Here is a 16,151-nt window from a genome sequence, read left to right on the forward strand (position 1 = left end):
ATAATTAACAAACCCTCTATTAAAAATACAAGATTGGTAAAAATATTTTCACTGGACTGGGTCTTTAACATTATGATTAAAACATAAAAGACAGCTCTTGCCAGGATCAAAACAAAACTGTTTAGAGTTTAACCTTTCCCTCTGAGATTAAACTGAATATGTCCTGAGTCATGGGGACATAGCCCTCTCTGTCCTCCAGATAGTACAAGGGCTCTTTGATGACGGCTGGGTCGAAGCCCTCCTCCGCTAGCCTCACCTTCATCTGTTTAAAGGTTCCAGTCACTGCCAGTGCACTCTGTCAAGGAACGATTTGGATTAAAAGACAATTATTTAAATTTTTTTTCTTGTCACACTTGCATAAGTACACACTTTTTATTCATGTTATTTCACTATTGAAGCAACAGTGAAAATAGTCAAATTTACCTGTATGCGAACAAAACGGGGTCTTGAGTAGCTGGGGAGGCAGTCTTTGACAAGCTCGTATGTAGAGCTGGTGTCAAACTCCATGCCATCCTTCAGTTTGACTGCTGCCATCCCGATTCTTCCCTCGTGTCCTACTCAATCAAGTTTAAAAGCAAAGGGAAATGTAAAGGGAATCACAGGTCATTAAAGCGACAGTTAATTCTTAATGTAGTTCTTGTTTAACATGCTGACATCAATGGTGATACTGGTATTGCATTGGTATTTGAACACTCCGATTCGCAAAGATCCATTCTTAATAAAAGTGATGCTGTGTCAGCAGTTTATCCACTTCTGAAAAAATAAATAAATAAAACAAAATAAAGGGGAACCTGGATTTTAGCTATTGATGTTGTAGTATGTTTGGTAAAGGTGCTATGTGCACTATTTTGGCAGCCCCAAGGCATAATATATCATACAATAGTAGCAAGCACTGCTGAACGGTACAGATTGAAACAAACTAATGAATGATTCACGCTCCCACCATCCTGATAATTGCATTCAAAAACTGAGATGCCAAGCCAGCTGAGGTGTTTTGCTTATTTGATGCCCTACTAAAGACTTGCACACCTGACCAAACTATTCAGTATCAACATTATTCTGAAGGCCTTTTGACAGATGTCAGCAAAATATACTGAGTATCTTCTGCCCTTCCATTTGAATTGGTTTGCCGTGCTTACTTTGATTTGCTATTGTCATTCACATCACTGAATGACAGAAGCCCGTCATGTATAATAACACATAACACCTAAAGACAAAGTGAAGTGACACTCAGAGCGTAACTTGCTTCCATAACTTGACACATTTCCAAGTCAAACAGACTCTTAGGGTGGGAATCCCAGTAGGAAAAAATGTAGGGAGGGCTTTGATTTGATCTCCTGACTGGATTGTGAGATTTTTGCGCTGCGCAGGTTTTACGTGATGCTGAAATGAGGGTGAGGTATTTTATGATATTATTGGTTGGGATGTTGCTCGCTCGGCCCCTTGGACTTGGTGATGCAATCACAAAAAAAAGGCCTGTTTTAGAGGAAGTTAAGGTCATTAGATCTTGACGTAAAAGGTGCATAATATGACTTGGGAATTGAGCTAACAAGTAAAAAAAAATAAGAAGCGCAATTTTCATTTCATGTTGTCTTCAACATTTGCTTCTTTTTTTTTTTTTTACCTACAACAACTTTACTTCTATTTCAAAATTGTCGCTACCTCCCACATTTGGCTGTACAATGAAGGTGTAAAAGACCATGCACCATTTAAATTTTCCCATGAAAGGGGAGTCCGGGTAGCGTGGCAGTCTATTTCGTTGTGTATCAACACAAGGTTCGCTGGTTCGAATCCCCGTGTTCGGGGGTCCCTACAGACACAATTGACCATGTCTGTGGGTGGGAAGCTGTATGTGGGTATGTGTCCTGGTTGCTGCTGGTCACCTCCTCTGGTCGGTCGGGGCGCCTGTTCAGAGGGGAGGGGGAACAGTGTGATCCTCCCATGCACTACATCCCCCTGGCAAAACTTCTCACTGTCAGGTGAAAAGAAGTGGCTGGCAACTCCACATTACATTACAGTCATTTAGCCGACACTTTTATCCAAAGCGACTTACAAGAAGTGCATTTAACGTAGGAAATCAGGAGAACTACTAGTCATCAGAGGTCATAAGGGCATCTAAAGAAGCATCTAAGAGCAAAACCAGTGCTAAAGTAAAAGTGCAAGAAAGAGATTTTTTTAAATGAGTGAATACAATAAGTGCTAAGAATAAGTAACAGGGTAATAGTTCTTAAAGAGGTGAGTTTTCAACCTGCGCCGAAAGATGGGCAGTAACTCTGCTGTCCTGACATCAGTGGGGAGTTCATTCCACCACTGCGGGGCTAGGACAGAAAAGAGCCATGACCAGATCGATTGGCAGCAAGGGCCTCTGAGCGATGGGGCAACCAGGTGTCCCGAGGCAGCAGAGCGAAGTGGTCGGGCGGGGGTGTAGGGCTTGACCATGGCCTGGAGATAGGAAGGTGCTGTTCCTTTCACTGCCCTGTAGGCTAGCACCAGAGTCTTAAACTGGATGCGAGCAGCTACTGAGAGCCAGTGTAGGGACATGAGAAGGGGAGTTGTGTGGGAGAACTTAGGGTGGTTGAACACCAGACGAGCTGCAGCTTTCTGAACAAACTCCAGAGGTCTGGTGGCCGACACCGGGGCGCCAGCAAGAAGGGAGTTGCCGTAGTCCAGCCGGGAGATGACCAGAGCCTGGATGAGCATCTGTGCTGTCTCGTCGGTAAGAAATGGGAGAATCCTCCTGATGTTATAGAGGAGAAATCTGCAGGAGCGAGCAACCGATGCAATGTTTACAGCAAACGACAGTTGGTCGTCCAGGATCACACCCAGATTCCTCACAGTCCAAGTTGGTGTCTCCACGGTGTTGTCAATGGTGATGGCCAGGTCTTGGTGCGGGCAACCTTTCCCCGAGAGGAACATCAGCTCTGTCTTGTCCAGATTGAGCTTCAGGTGGTGTGTTGCCATCCACTCCGAGATGTCAGTCAAGCACGCAGCAATGCGTGTCTCTACTTGTGTGTCAGCGGGAGGAAAGGACAAGATCAGCTGGGTGTCATCGGCATAATGGTAAGCGAAGTCATGCGAGCGAATAACAGAACCTAGGGATGTCGTGTACAGGGAGAAAAGGAGAGGACCCAGAACTGAACCTTGTGGAACGCCTGTAGTCAGTCTGCGAGGCTCCGACACAGATCCCCTCCATGTCACCTGGTAGGAGCAACCCGTCAGGTAGGTTGCAAACATTGAGAGTGCAGAGCCTGTGACACCCAGCCCATTGAGGGTAGAGAGGAGGATCTGGTGGTTCACTGTGTCGAACACAGCTGACAGGTCCAGGAGTATTGGGACAGAGGAGAGAGAGTTTGCTCTCGCAGAGTGCAGCGATTCTGTCACTGCAAGGAGGGCCGTCTCTGTCAAGTGACCCACCCTGAACCCAGACTGGTTGGGGTCCAGGAGGAGGTACAAAGAAAGTTGGTTAAAGACAACATGTTCGAAAGTTTTGGATAGAAAGGGTAGAAGGGAAACCGGTCTGTAATTTTTTACATCAGAGGGGTTAAGTGATGGTTTCTTGAGAAGGGGGTGACTCTAGCAGTCTTGAAGGCAGATGGAAAGCATCCTGTCTGGAGGGAGCTGTTGATGAGGTGGTTTAGATAGGGAATGAGTTCAGGTGCTATAGACTGAAGAAGAGGGGAGGGGACCAGGTCAAGGGAGCATGTGGTGGGGCGATTGGATGTGATGAGGTTTAGAACTTCGTCGGGGGAGAGGGGAGCGAGGTGGGATAGGGTGGGACATGGAGAGGTGAGGGAGGGTGCAGAGAGTGGGATAATGCAAGCAGCACTAACCGGGTGGTGGTGAAAAAAGGAGGATCTGATGTCATTTACATTCTTGTCAAAGAAATTAGCGAAGTCATCGGAAAGAAGGGAGGAAGTAGGAGGAGGAGGTGGGGGTTGAAGAAGTGTAGAGAAGGTTTCAAAGAGTTTATTAGGATTAGAGGCAGAAGATAGGATTTTAGAGTGATAGAAGGCAGCCTTAGCAGCAGAAAGGGAGGAGGAGAAAGTGGAAAGAAGAGATTGGAAGTTGAGAAGGTCCTCTGGGAGTTTGCCTTTTCACCATTTGCGCTCTGCCACTCTCAGGCTCCGTCTGTCAGTATGTACTCAGCCGGTCAGCAAAGGGGCAGGTGGAGTTGGGCGTGCAGGCCTGGAGATGAGGGGACAGAGATTGTCCAGAGAAGAGGAGAGGGTAGAGAGAAGAAGATCAGTAGCAGTGTCAGAGGGTAGGAGAGAGAAAGATTCAGGTGTAGGGAGGATAGAGGAAGAAAGATCAGTGGCAGAGAGAGAGCGGAGGTGTCTACGGGTGGAAACCATATGGGTAGGAGAAGGGGCAGAGGGGGTGAAGAGAGGGAGAGAGAGTAGGACATAAAATAGTGGTCAGAGAGCTGGAGGGGAGTAACAGAGAGATAGGAAATAGGACAGTGTCTAGTAAAGAGGGTCCAGCTGGTTGCCGGCCTTATGGGTAGGAGGAGAGGGTGAGAGGTGAAGGTCAAAGGAGGAGAAGTCACCGAGAAGGATAAGTGCAGAGTCATCAACAGGGAAGTGCGAGACAAGTGTGTCAAGCTCCTCCAGAAACTCACCAAGGGGGCCTGGTGGGTGGTACACAACCACGATGGTGAGTTTGACTGGATAAGAGACAGTAACAGCATGAAATTCAAAATAGGGCAGAGAAAATTGTGGATTGGAAACAGAGTATTTTTGCATTTTAGCAAGCCAGTACCACCACCCCGCCTCCCAGCTCTGGGAGTGTGAGAAAAAGAGTACACATCAGACAGAGCTGTGGGAGTGGTAGTGTTTTCTGGCATTATCCAGGTCTCAGTTAGAGCAAGGATGCGTAGCCTGAGATAAACTCAGCTTTCGGCACTGCAGACTGGCAATTCCAGAGCCCTCCCGTCACCACTTGCTCAATGTGAGTGGAGAGAGTGGGATAGATGAGATTGGTAGGGTCACAGTGCCAAGCAGTGACCCAACGTCTATTCCAGCCCCGGAAAGAGGAAAGGACAGGAATGCGAAAGAAACAAATAGTCTATACAAGGTACACAAAATACAGATGACTGACCGGATCTAAAAAGAGGAGTCCGTGCTTGAGGAAGTCTTGGCTTGAAAAAGTCACTCTAGCCTTCGTTCAACCTACGCTTGTTTGCCTGACGCCTCCAAGAAGCAGCAGTGATTAAAAGAACACTGATTGCTAATTGTCTGCCATGAGTGCAGGCCACACCCAATTGGCCAAAGAGGTACACTGAAAATAGGCTTATTGTCTAGAAACTGGACACTTATGTAAAACTCTATCAAACCTCACACAATACTATTAAAACTGCAAACAGCAAGTTATCAAGGAATATATTTATAAGCTAAAAGGATAACTAAGTCAAAACAGCTAGGCAACAAGAAGTATTTAAGGGCACACTAGGTGAAAAAACAGCTACAGCTAGAATAAGTAAATAAGACAAGTATAGGTAAATAGAATAAGACAGCTACAGCTAGAATAAGATCCCACTAGGAACCAGCAGCAGATGTATAGACAAAAGGACTAATACTCAAGCAGCTGCAATAAGACTAATAGCAACTTGTTAAGCAAGAAAGATGATACTTACTCTATTCTAGACAAACCAGCAATTCAGAATCGCTCCAGAAGTTAAAATGCACACTGGATTGAAACTGAATCAGGACAGACTTATAAATCTCTGTGATGTTCTGGCCACAGCCTGGTCACTGAACACCCAATTGGCCAAAGAGGTACACTGAAAATAGGCCTATTGTCCAGAAACTGGTCAGTTATGTAAAACTCTATCAAACCTCACACAATTGTATTAAAACGGCAACCAGCAAGTTACCAAGGAATATATTTGTAAGCTTAAAGGATAACTAAGTCCAAAACAGCTAGGCAACAAGAAATATTTAAGGGCACACTAGGTGAAAAAACAGCTACAGCTAGATGAAGTAAATAAGACAAGTAAGTAAATAGAATAAGACAGCTACATCTAGAATAAGATCCCACTAGGAACCAGCAGCAGATGTATAGACAAAAGGACTAATACTCAAGCAGCTGCAATAAGACTAATAGCAACTTGTTAAGCAAGAAAGAGGATACTTACTCTATTCTAGATGAACCAGCAATTCAGAATCACTACAGAAGTTAAAATGCACACTGGATTGAAACTGAATCAGGACAGACTTATAAATCTCTGTGATGTTCTGGCCACACCCTGGCCACTTAACACCCAATTGGCCAAAGAGGTACACTGAAAATAGGCCTATTGCCCTGACACTGGTCACTTATGTAAAACTCTAATCAAACCTCACACAATACCATTAATACTGCAAACAGCAAGTTACCAAGGAGTATATTTATAAGCTAAAAGGATAACTAAGTTAAAACAGCTAGGCAACAAGAAATATTTAAGGACACACTAGGTGAAAAACAGCCACAGCTAGAATAAGTAAATAAGACAAGTAAGTAAATAGAATAAGACATGTATCGGAGGAGGCATGTGGTAGTCTGCAGCCCTCCCCAGATTGGCAGAGGGGGTGGAGCAGCGACCGGGTAATTGGCCAGATACAACTGGGGAGACAAAGTGGGAAAATTTTCCAAAGAAATAAAAAAATTCCCATGAAAGTCCTACCAGACATTAACCATTAAAATGAGCAATTAAAGATGTGTTAATGGTTTGGAGGATTAGCTATTATCTTCAATACACCAGCGACAGAGCATATTTGTTTTCCATGTACATTTTCAGGATTGTAGCTCTAAAAGCTACAGCTGTTTGCAAGTGTTTTGTTCGATGCTTCTGTCATGAGAGAAGAATAACAGTATTACCCGGCACCTTTACACCATAGACATTAGCCTCTTCAACGCAATCGATCATGTTCAAAAGATCGGCCACCTCTGTGGTCGCCACATTCTCCCCTTTCCACCTGTTCATGATGACAATAACAGGACGGTAAATCAATGCACAGTGCATTGTAATTCTATATTTTGTTTGGGTACCATGAAAAAAAAGTCCACAGAGAACCTGATATGGGCAAAGGATTTCATTCACTGGCCTGAATGTGTCTCCCATACGGTCTTGAAAGTAGATGAAGCCTTCCTTGTCTATCTTTAGGAGGTCACCGCTGTTGAAGTATTGGTCTCCTTTCACAAACACGTCCCTTAGTATTTTCTTCTCTGTCTGCTGCCTGTTTTTGGCATAGCCACTGAAAGGTGCTCTCATTCCAATCTTAGCAACCAACAAACCAGTTTCTCCTGTTGGCAAATTTAAACAAGGAAGCAATTTTTGTTGTTGTTTTTTGTTTAGATAAAATGGTTATTTGAGAAGTCGTGAGGCTGTCTTGTTTTACCTCTTGGAACGTCAATACAGAAGCCTCTGGAGTCTCTGACAGGCTCTTCTTTCTCTGTGTTGAACTTTAGGAGGGCATATTGATACGTACCCTGAATAGTAATTCAGAAATAGAAAATATAAGTTTAAAAAAAGTGATTACATGCATCAGACACTACAGCCTGTGAAATTCATTAACTACATTAGGTTCCAGTACAACCAGTACAATTCGGTAAAGCCTTCCAGTGAAACCAGATCAGCATACTGTTTTGTTTTTGTTTTTTTTTGATATTGTAAATTAATTCTTCAAAATAGTCAAACTCACCCACATTCAAAAGAGAGAAACCACAAAGTTTTCTTCTTCACTTACTTTATGAAGGAAATGCTCTCTTCCGATAGCTCCAACTTTTCCAGTGTAGTTAACAAAGCCGATGTTTCCTTCGGTAGCTCCATAGCATTCAAAAATACAAATATCTCCAAAACGCTGCAGGAACTCGGTCCAAGTGTCGGCTCTTATCCCATTACCTAGAGCCAGTCTGACTTTATGATCTCTTTCATTTTCTCGCTGGCAAAAGGGAAATGTAAAGGTTGAATTAAAAGTTGACAACTCTCGAACTGATTTAATCATCTGAAAATATCACATCTTTTTACCGCCACATGAGGAAACTTTGAGAATATATGGTAGATATGGCTGTTTGGACATCTGTCTTGCAGGTGTTTGATACCTAGACTACTATTTGCTTACAACACAATGTTAAGATTTTTTTTTTTTGGAGTTTTCCCTCTTTTTTTCTCCCAGATTGTACCCAGTTAATTACCCTACTCTTCTAATCTGTCCCAGTTGCTGCACCACCTCCTCTGCTGATCCAGGGAGGGCTGCAGACTACCACATGCCTCCTCCGATACATGTGGAGTCGCCAGCCACTTCTTTTCACCTGACAGTGAGGAGTTTCACCAGGGGGAAGTAGCATCTGGGAGGATCATGCTATCCCCCCCAGTTCCCCCTGAACAGGTGCCCCGACCGACCAGAGGAGGCGCTAGTGCAGCCACCAGGACACATCCGGCTTTCCTCCCACAGACACAGCCAATTGTGTCTGTAGGGATGCCTGACCAAGCCGGAGGTAACACGGGGATTCGAACTAGCGATCCCCATTTTGGTAGGCAACGGAATAGACCGCTATGCTACCCGGACACCCCAGTGTTACGAATTTTGCCCAAACAATGATGATTAAGACTGTGTGACAGCATACTGAGGCCAGAGAAACAGGTTACCTTCGGTGTGTTGCAGAGATAACGCATTATCTCTCCTATGTACTGTACTACAGTCACATTGTACTTCCTACAGTCATCCCAGAACTGAGAGGCAGAGAATTTACGTCTCAACACAACGGTGATACCTAGAAATAGAAAAGTACAGGTTTCCTTGATGCATAATTCCATATCGAGAGCAATGCTTGCTGGTATGACCAGTGAAAACTGGTATTGGTTCGATACAAATTCTAGACTTGAACTCGTCAGACTTCAGCACACACGCAAGTTAAACTTGAGTCCCACTACCTCCATCGCAGCATTATGAGATTATACCTGCCTACTTCTAGTTTTTTGAACATAACCTTTAAATATTAAACAGAGGTCACATGTGATCTCTGCTTAATCTCTGCCATTGTTATCAACATTAACAACTCATATTGTCGACAACAAAACTTAATCTCAGAGGAATAATTTATGTTTTACTGGTATGACTTAAATCTTAGTTTTGTGATGCTTTTGGAGGTACAACACATACAAGCTATCTTCAAATGGAGACATCAGTGCTTGCTAACAGCCTTACCTTTGTCTATAGCGCCACCAAGTCCCATTAGAAAGCCAGCAGTGTGGTACAGGGGCAGGTATATGTAAATGATATCATCTGAACGGACTCCAGAAATAGACTGCAAAAAGGTTGCCATCCACACCCTCTCATGGTTAACTATAGCTGCTTTGGGAAGGCCTACAATGTAAACAACAACAATCAGAAATTGAAGTACAATATCTGTGACAGTGATGTATCAAATGGTGCAGCTCAATGCCCAAGTGCATGCAAGCAAAACATGCATGATCATAATAATGAAGCATCCTAAAACTAATATGATTCAAATACTATTTCAAAGTAGGAGATAAAATGTTTGATTGTGCAAGTTAGGTTTACCGGTGGTTCCTGAGGTGTAAATGTAAAGTGCAGGGCTCTTGCAAGTGATGTCGGCTCGAAGCTGAGGTGACAGAGGCTGATCTGAAGCCAGCTTGATCTTGTCAGAGAAACTCTCAATACCTTCTTTGTCACATTTCTCACTGAGGATAAACACATGGACACCCTGCTCCTGCAAGGAGGGCAACACCTCCTCGACAGCATCCTGTAACTCTTGAGGGAGATGGGCAAAAAATAGAAGCAGATTTCACACAGAATGAAAAAACATGAACACTGGGAGTGAGAGGTGGACTGAAAAGCTATCAGGGAATGATTGTGTAAAGTGAGCTGATCTTATTTTCTTGCATGGTGAAAATCAGGTGTTCAATGCAATTGAAATAGCATTTGGACATTGTTTGCTATCAAAATGCAGTTTACAGGAAAATACAAAACTGACCAAAGGGCACTTTAATAGACCAAGATAACCAAGATAACATCACAAAGTCAGTTGACTTTTGGACTTTTTGAAGAAGAGGAAATTGAAAAGAAAAAAAAATCAAACATTTCTGCAAGGATGAAAAAAGGACGATGGAGTCATGAAAACAGATAAAAGGTGCAATGTGTACATTACAAAACAATAGCACAATCTCAGCAGTTTTGTTTTTGTTTTTCAGTGTGAAATGCATCACATTTTCATAATGGATTTATAAGCATCCTGATGGTCAAGTTAAATAACCGTACCAATGAAGGAACTTGAGGTGCATTGCATTTAACATTGCATTTAATACAGAGGCCAAAACTCATCAGTTCTTATGTGTTTTATTGATGCTTCTAAAGCTTTTGATTGTGTTAATCATAGAAAATTGTTTGTTAAATTGAGTCAAAGAGGGGTGCCTAAATACATTGTGAGAATTCTGGCTTATTGGTATGCCCACCAGACTATGCAAGTGAAATGGGGTAATAGTGTTTCAGCCCCATTTGGAGGATTAGAAATGGTGTCAGCCAAGGGGGAATTCTGTCTCCAGTTCTCTACAATTTATATATTGATGATTTGTCCAAGCAGCTGCAAGCCTGTAACACTGAGTGCATGACTGGTAATACCTTGGTGAACCATATTGTGTATGCAGATGACCTTGTCATCCTTAGTCCCTATAGCGCTGGTCTCCAGCAGCTCCTTGATATATGTCCTGTGTATGGTGTGGAGCATGATATCAAATACAATGTTAGTAAGAGTGTTGTCATGATCTGCAGAACCAAAGAGGTCAATCATCTAAAATTTCCTGGTTTTAAATTGTCTGATAATCTTGTGGTATGTCACAAGGTGAAATATCTTGAACATTATATTACTGAACAAATGACAGATGATATTTATAGGCAATGCTGCATGATGTATGCACAAGCAAACACTGTCACGCAAGATTGGTATGTGTTCAGTTAGTGTGAAGATGTCTCTGATCAGAGCATATTGTACAACACTCTATACTGCACGCCTGTGGTCAAACTATAAAAAAGCAAGCTTACAGAGGCTTAGAGTAGCTTATAATGATGCTATGAGAATACTACTAAAAAGACCTAGATGGTGTAGTGCAAGTGAAATGTTTGTGGCTGCAGCAGTCAGTACCTTTCAGGCTCCTCTAAGAAATTTTATGTATAAATTTATTTGCCAGCTCAATGACTCTGATAATGTAATCATCAAGAGTTTAACTAGTATAAGATTCAGTGCCACACACTACCAATCCCGGCAGTGGGACCACTGGTATAGCTGCCTTCTTTTAACACACTGACTTGTTCCATTTATGTTATTTTATTGTGTTTACTCTGTATATTGTCTAGGGTTTGTCTTTTACCTATTTGTCTTTGTGTTATGGACCCCGAGTCTGCAATAAAGTTTTGAATTGAATTGAATTGAATTGAATTGAATAACATGTCAATCACATTGCCCAATGACTCCTGGCCTCCTCCTAGCAGCTTACCAGCAGCGGCAACGAGGACTTTGGCGTCGCAGCAGGAGAAGCAGTGCAGCAGAGATTTGGATCTGATGTTGGAGTTGAGCAGGGCGGCTGTGCATCCCAACTTGGCGATGCCGAGCCACATCCAGATAAAGAACGGCTCGTTGCCCAAGAAGAGAGCCACACTGTCCCCTGCTTTCACACCGGCATGCGTTTGCAAAGCCCGGGCCACTTTGTTGCTTTGCTCATCGGCGTCTCCATACGTGTAGGTGCTATTCTCAAACACGATGAACGGTTTCTGCGGACGCGCCGCCACTCTATCTAGAAAGCGATCCAAAAGGCTGTAAAACGGTTTTTGTTTTCTGTATCGTCCGAATCGGACTCCCATTATAATGCACCTGAACGCGTGTTTCAGGTCTTTGAAAACGTAAGGATTCCTTACGTAAAGCAACAATGGCAAAATTGCCAAACCAGCAAGTAAGGTATATATGATATGCATACTTATGCTATATTCCGCATGAAAGACGATCTGGACTTTTGGTGCACTACGTAGGGTCCTCTGGCATACACACTTCTCTATTTTGTCCGACCTTTGAGCTCTTCTCTGCAAGTGGGTGTAGACCAAAGCTCAGCCAATAGCCGACAGTGGTGACTGTTGGGGTCTCGGTTTGAGGTTGGAGCCAAGTACAGAAAACAGCAGACGGAAACCAGGCTTTAAATTCAGTCTTTACTTGACTTGAGAGACTAAATCAGGGACGAACAAGGGGTGGTATACAAAACAACTAAGAAGATCAAAACAAAGGGGGAGAAGGTCTTAAAGAAAGGAAAAATACTTGCAAGGCAAGAGAACTATGAACCTCGAACGGCGTATCCAAAGAGCCGTGAAAACCGAGCAAAGGTGTAACTGTGCCAAAGTAGGGTTAGGGTGACAATAATACAGTGATTCGTGACTGGGCGTGAATAATGGGTGAAGGGTGATATCTAGTGGTAATCTCGGGTAGTGCATCCCACACTTGTGACAGGTGACGTTGCAACTCGGTTTGGTTCAAGTTGCAATTCGGTTGCAACTGTATTTTATATCTATCTATCTATCTATCTATCTATCTATCTATCTATCTATCTATCTATCTATCTATCTATCTATCTATCTATCTATCTATCTATATCAGGTGGTAAATTCCATGTACCCTGTGTAAAAAGAGAATAGATTTTATTTTGGTTTGACTGTGTACAAGGGAAGAGGTATGTACAGTTATTGTTATGTTAAAATGTAATTCATACGTACAAACCATTTTTTAAAGTAAGATTGTACCTAAGGGAACAACGAAGATCACAAAAAGGGTTAACTCTTAGCTGTTACAATCTGGTGCCACTAGAGGGCGAGATTGGCGAATTTCTTCTTGCGCTCAGGGGAATCTGGTTCGTTTTCCGATTGATTAAGCTGAGCGATGTAGGCGAAATGCATTCTGAGTCCATCTAATGAAATCCATGGGTTCCTTAATGATGCATCTCTCTATCTAATATTACAGTGTGGGGGTTAATGGTTGTATCCTATATCGTAGTTTGACTGATGTTTTGTTTTAAGGTGCAAATAGCGCGATGAATGTCGTGGGATGTACAGACTGTTTGAGGAAGGCCAAACGTGATTAGCAAGGTAACCGAGCCTACCGTATAGCCTCCTTATCTAATTATGTATTTGGTTAAGTTGAACAAATGTTTCTAAAAATATATCTTTATTTCATGTAGATATTATGATTTTTGAACAAAGCCAGAAGCTCAAGTTGGACATTCACACATAACCTACGAAAGTCTGCAACCCCCGACTTTCTCATACAATACCCCACCTCCTCTCTCGGCACCCTGTGATATGCTTTCTCTATATCCACAAAGACAAAATGTAACTCCTTCTGGCCTTCTCTGTACTTCTCCGTCAACATTCTCAAAGCAAACATCGCATCTAACGTTAAGAAATACACAATCTCAAGAATAATAATCAATAGGGCAAACATTTGTTTCATTTAAGCTTTTTAGGTGTGTGTGTGTGTGTATATATATATATATATATATATATATATATATATATATATATATATATATATATATATATATATATATATAGTAACGTGCATGGATAAGAAGACACGCGCCTGACCCCTTAGTCGAGCAGTTAGCGATGTCTCCTGCGGTGCGGGCGCTACGGGTTCGCTTCCCGGCCGCGGCAGTTCCTGTGGCTGCGTTGTCCCCCGAATTCGCTACAATATATTTCTATTGCTCAAAGCTGTTAAATGGCAGAACAAGCTTTTTTAGTGCCCAATGCACTCATCAGCTGCCTATATATATATTGTAGTAAGCATTCAAAGCCAGACCTTTAAACAGTTCATAGTGGTCTTGTGGACAGTGTTATATTGTGGCAGGATGAGGAAAAACATAGCAGACCAAGGCGAGTTTGGTGTTTATTCCTCAACTCCAAAAACCAACTGCAGCAGGAACAACCCTGCACCGGCGAGCCCGTGAACGTAAACCGCGCCCCCAGCTCACAGTCCTGCTGGGTGAGAGGCATAGCCCCTAGTGTCCGCCACACAGCCCCCCCCCCCGAACACCCAGAAGGGACTCCTGGAAAGAAAATTAGTTTCTCACTGGAGGCTTAAGCAGCCTTCCATAACGGCTGCGCCATCCCTCAGCCGAAACAGTAGGTGAAACACAGTCCAAAGCCGGCTGAGAAGCAGAATGCTGAACCCGTGAAGACACTGCCGGGGTCTTGGAAGGAGGACGACCCCGACGGGGAACCTGGGCCGGAAACACAACTTCGCCTGCCACCCTGTGCGCCGGTTTAAGCCTATCAAGCGTGACACGCTCCCTACGCCCACCCATATCCAGCACAAAACCCTTAGGACCCGTCTCAAGAACCCGAAATGGGCCATCGTATGGGAGTTGGAGAGGCGAGCGGTGAGCATCATGCCGTACAAAAACAAAACGAGCCGACATGAGCTCCGCAGGCACGAACGACCGCGGAAAACAGTGGTGAACGGTGCCTGGAACCCCAGTGCTGTCGGACAAAAAAGGATAAACGGCCGGACGGGGTCGAGGAGCGGAACTCCCAGGCAAAAATTCCCCAGGGACGCGGAGCGGCTGACCGAGCACCAGCTCAGCGGGTGAAGCGTCGAGGTCCTCCTTAGGAGCCGAACACAACCCGAGCATAACCCAAGGTAAACGATCCACCCAGTTAACATCCGAGAGCGCAGCGCAGCACTGCCTTGAGCAACCGGTGAAAACGTTCACACAACCCGTTAGCCTGAGGGTGATACGCGGTAGTGCGGTGTACCTGCACACCCATGGATCGCGCAAGTGCCGACCAGAGCTCTGACACGAACTGGGGGCCCCTGTCTGAGGTGATATCTGACGGAGTGCCGAAACGGGCGACCCAGGAGGAAAGAAAAGCGCGTGCAACATCCGAGGATGTTGTGGAGGACAGAGGGACAGCCTCTGGCCACCTGGTGGTCCGATCTACCATTGTGAGCAGGTGCGTAAAACCCTGTGAAGAAGGTAGAGGGCCCACCAGGTCCACATGCACGTGGTCGAAACGTCTGGCCGGGATCGGAAACGGTTCGAGGGGCGATTTAGTGTGCTGGTGGACCTTAGCGCGCTGGCACGCTACACATGCAGCTGCCCACCCCTTGACGTCCTTGCGGAGGCCAGGCCAAACGAACTTGGAACCGGCCAACTTCACCGACGCCGGAACTCCAGGGTGCGAGAGGGAGTGAATCGAATCGAAAAATCGACGGCGCCAGGCCACTGGAACAACGGGGCGGGGACGGCCGGTGGGGACACCGCAGAGGAGGGCAGGACTGCCTTCCTGCATCACAGCGTCCTCTAGCTTGAGACCGGTACGCGTTGACCTAAGGGCAAGGACGTCCGGGTCGCTGGGCTGGTCGGCAGCCATAGCGGAGAAATCCACACCGAGGTGCACAGGACACACAAGCACACGCGACAGACAATCAGCAACAGGGTTGTACTTCCCGGCCACATGCTGAATGTCCGTTGTGAACTCGGAGATCGCCGCTAGGTGCCGCTAATGACGAGCAGACCACGGCTCAGTCACCTTGGACATGGCGAAAGTCAGAGCTTATGATCCACATAAGCCGTGAATGGGCGACCCTCCGGCAGGAAGCGGAAATGCCGGGTTGCAAGGTGCAGTGGCAGCAACTCCCGGTCAAAAACGCTGTACTTGCGCTCGCTATCTCGCAGTTTGCGGCTAAAAAATGCGAGTGGCTGCCACGCATTCGCCACACGCTGTTCAACCACAGCCCCCACGGCTATGTCAGACGCATCGGTTGTTAAAGCTATGGACGCTGTGGGTGTGGGATGGGCGAGGAGGGCAGCGTTAGCCAGGGCGCACTTAGCTCCGTCAAAGGCCTGGACCCGTTCGGGAGTCCAGTCGACAGGGTCGTTAGCCTTCTTAAGCCGCAGGGCTTCGTAAAGCATCTGAAGGAGGTGGGCAGCGCGAGGGAGGAAACGGTTATAGAAATTCACCATGCCTAAGAATTCCTGCAATGCCTTAACAGAGACTGGGCGGTGGGCGAAATGCGGTGACCCAAGAAGTCAATCACCGGCAGTCCAAACTGACACTTGGCCGGGTTGACTATCAGGCCGTGTTCGTCCAGACGACGGAAAACCTGTTTCAGGT

At 45.0% G+C, this 16,151-nt stretch overlaps 1 protein-coding gene across 1 annotated transcript; it reads right to left on the reverse strand.

Moving 5' to 3' along the window:
* Nucleotides 1-43: 43 nt before the first annotated feature.
* Nucleotides 44-11,966, reverse strand: LOC130111111 (long-chain fatty acid transport protein 2-like). The gene is made up of 10 exons (XM_056278157.1): nt 11,492-11,966; nt 9,543-9,752; nt 9,186-9,344; nt 8,627-8,751; nt 7,725-7,919; nt 7,377-7,467; nt 7,083-7,281; nt 6,856-6,953; nt 424-554; nt 44-295 (listed from the first exon to the last, which is right to left on the reverse strand). The coding sequence occupies exons 1-10, from the start codon at nt 11,964-11,966 to the stop codon at nt 122-124; spliced, it is 1,857 nt and encodes a 618-aa protein (XP_056134132.1). The 3' UTR covers nt 44-121.
* Nucleotides 11,967-16,151: the final 4,185 nt, after the last annotated feature.

The sequence above is a fragment of the Lampris incognitus genome, chromosome 4, assembly GCF_029633865.1.
Source record: "Lampris incognitus isolate fLamInc1 chromosome 4, fLamInc1.hap2, whole genome shotgun sequence".
NCBI lineage: Eukaryota > Metazoa > Chordata > Actinopteri > Lampriformes > Lampridae > Lampris > Lampris incognitus.

What these genes read in the sequence shown, in the direction of transcription:
- LOC130111111 (XM_056278157.1), bottom strand. Translation starts at nt 11,966, where the DNA reads ATGCATATCATATATACCTTACTTGCTGGTTTGGCAATTTTGCCATTG. An exon ending in TGGTGGCGCTATAGACAAAG is followed by an intron (nt 8,752 to 9,185) that starts GTAAGGCTGTTA and finishes TTCTATTTCTAG; the next exon opens with GTATCACCGTTGTGTTGAGA. An exon ending in GAGAGCATTTCCTTCATAAA is followed by an intron (nt 7,468 to 7,724) that starts GTAAGTGAAGAA and finishes ATTACTATTCAG; the next exon opens with GGTACGTATCAATATGCCCT.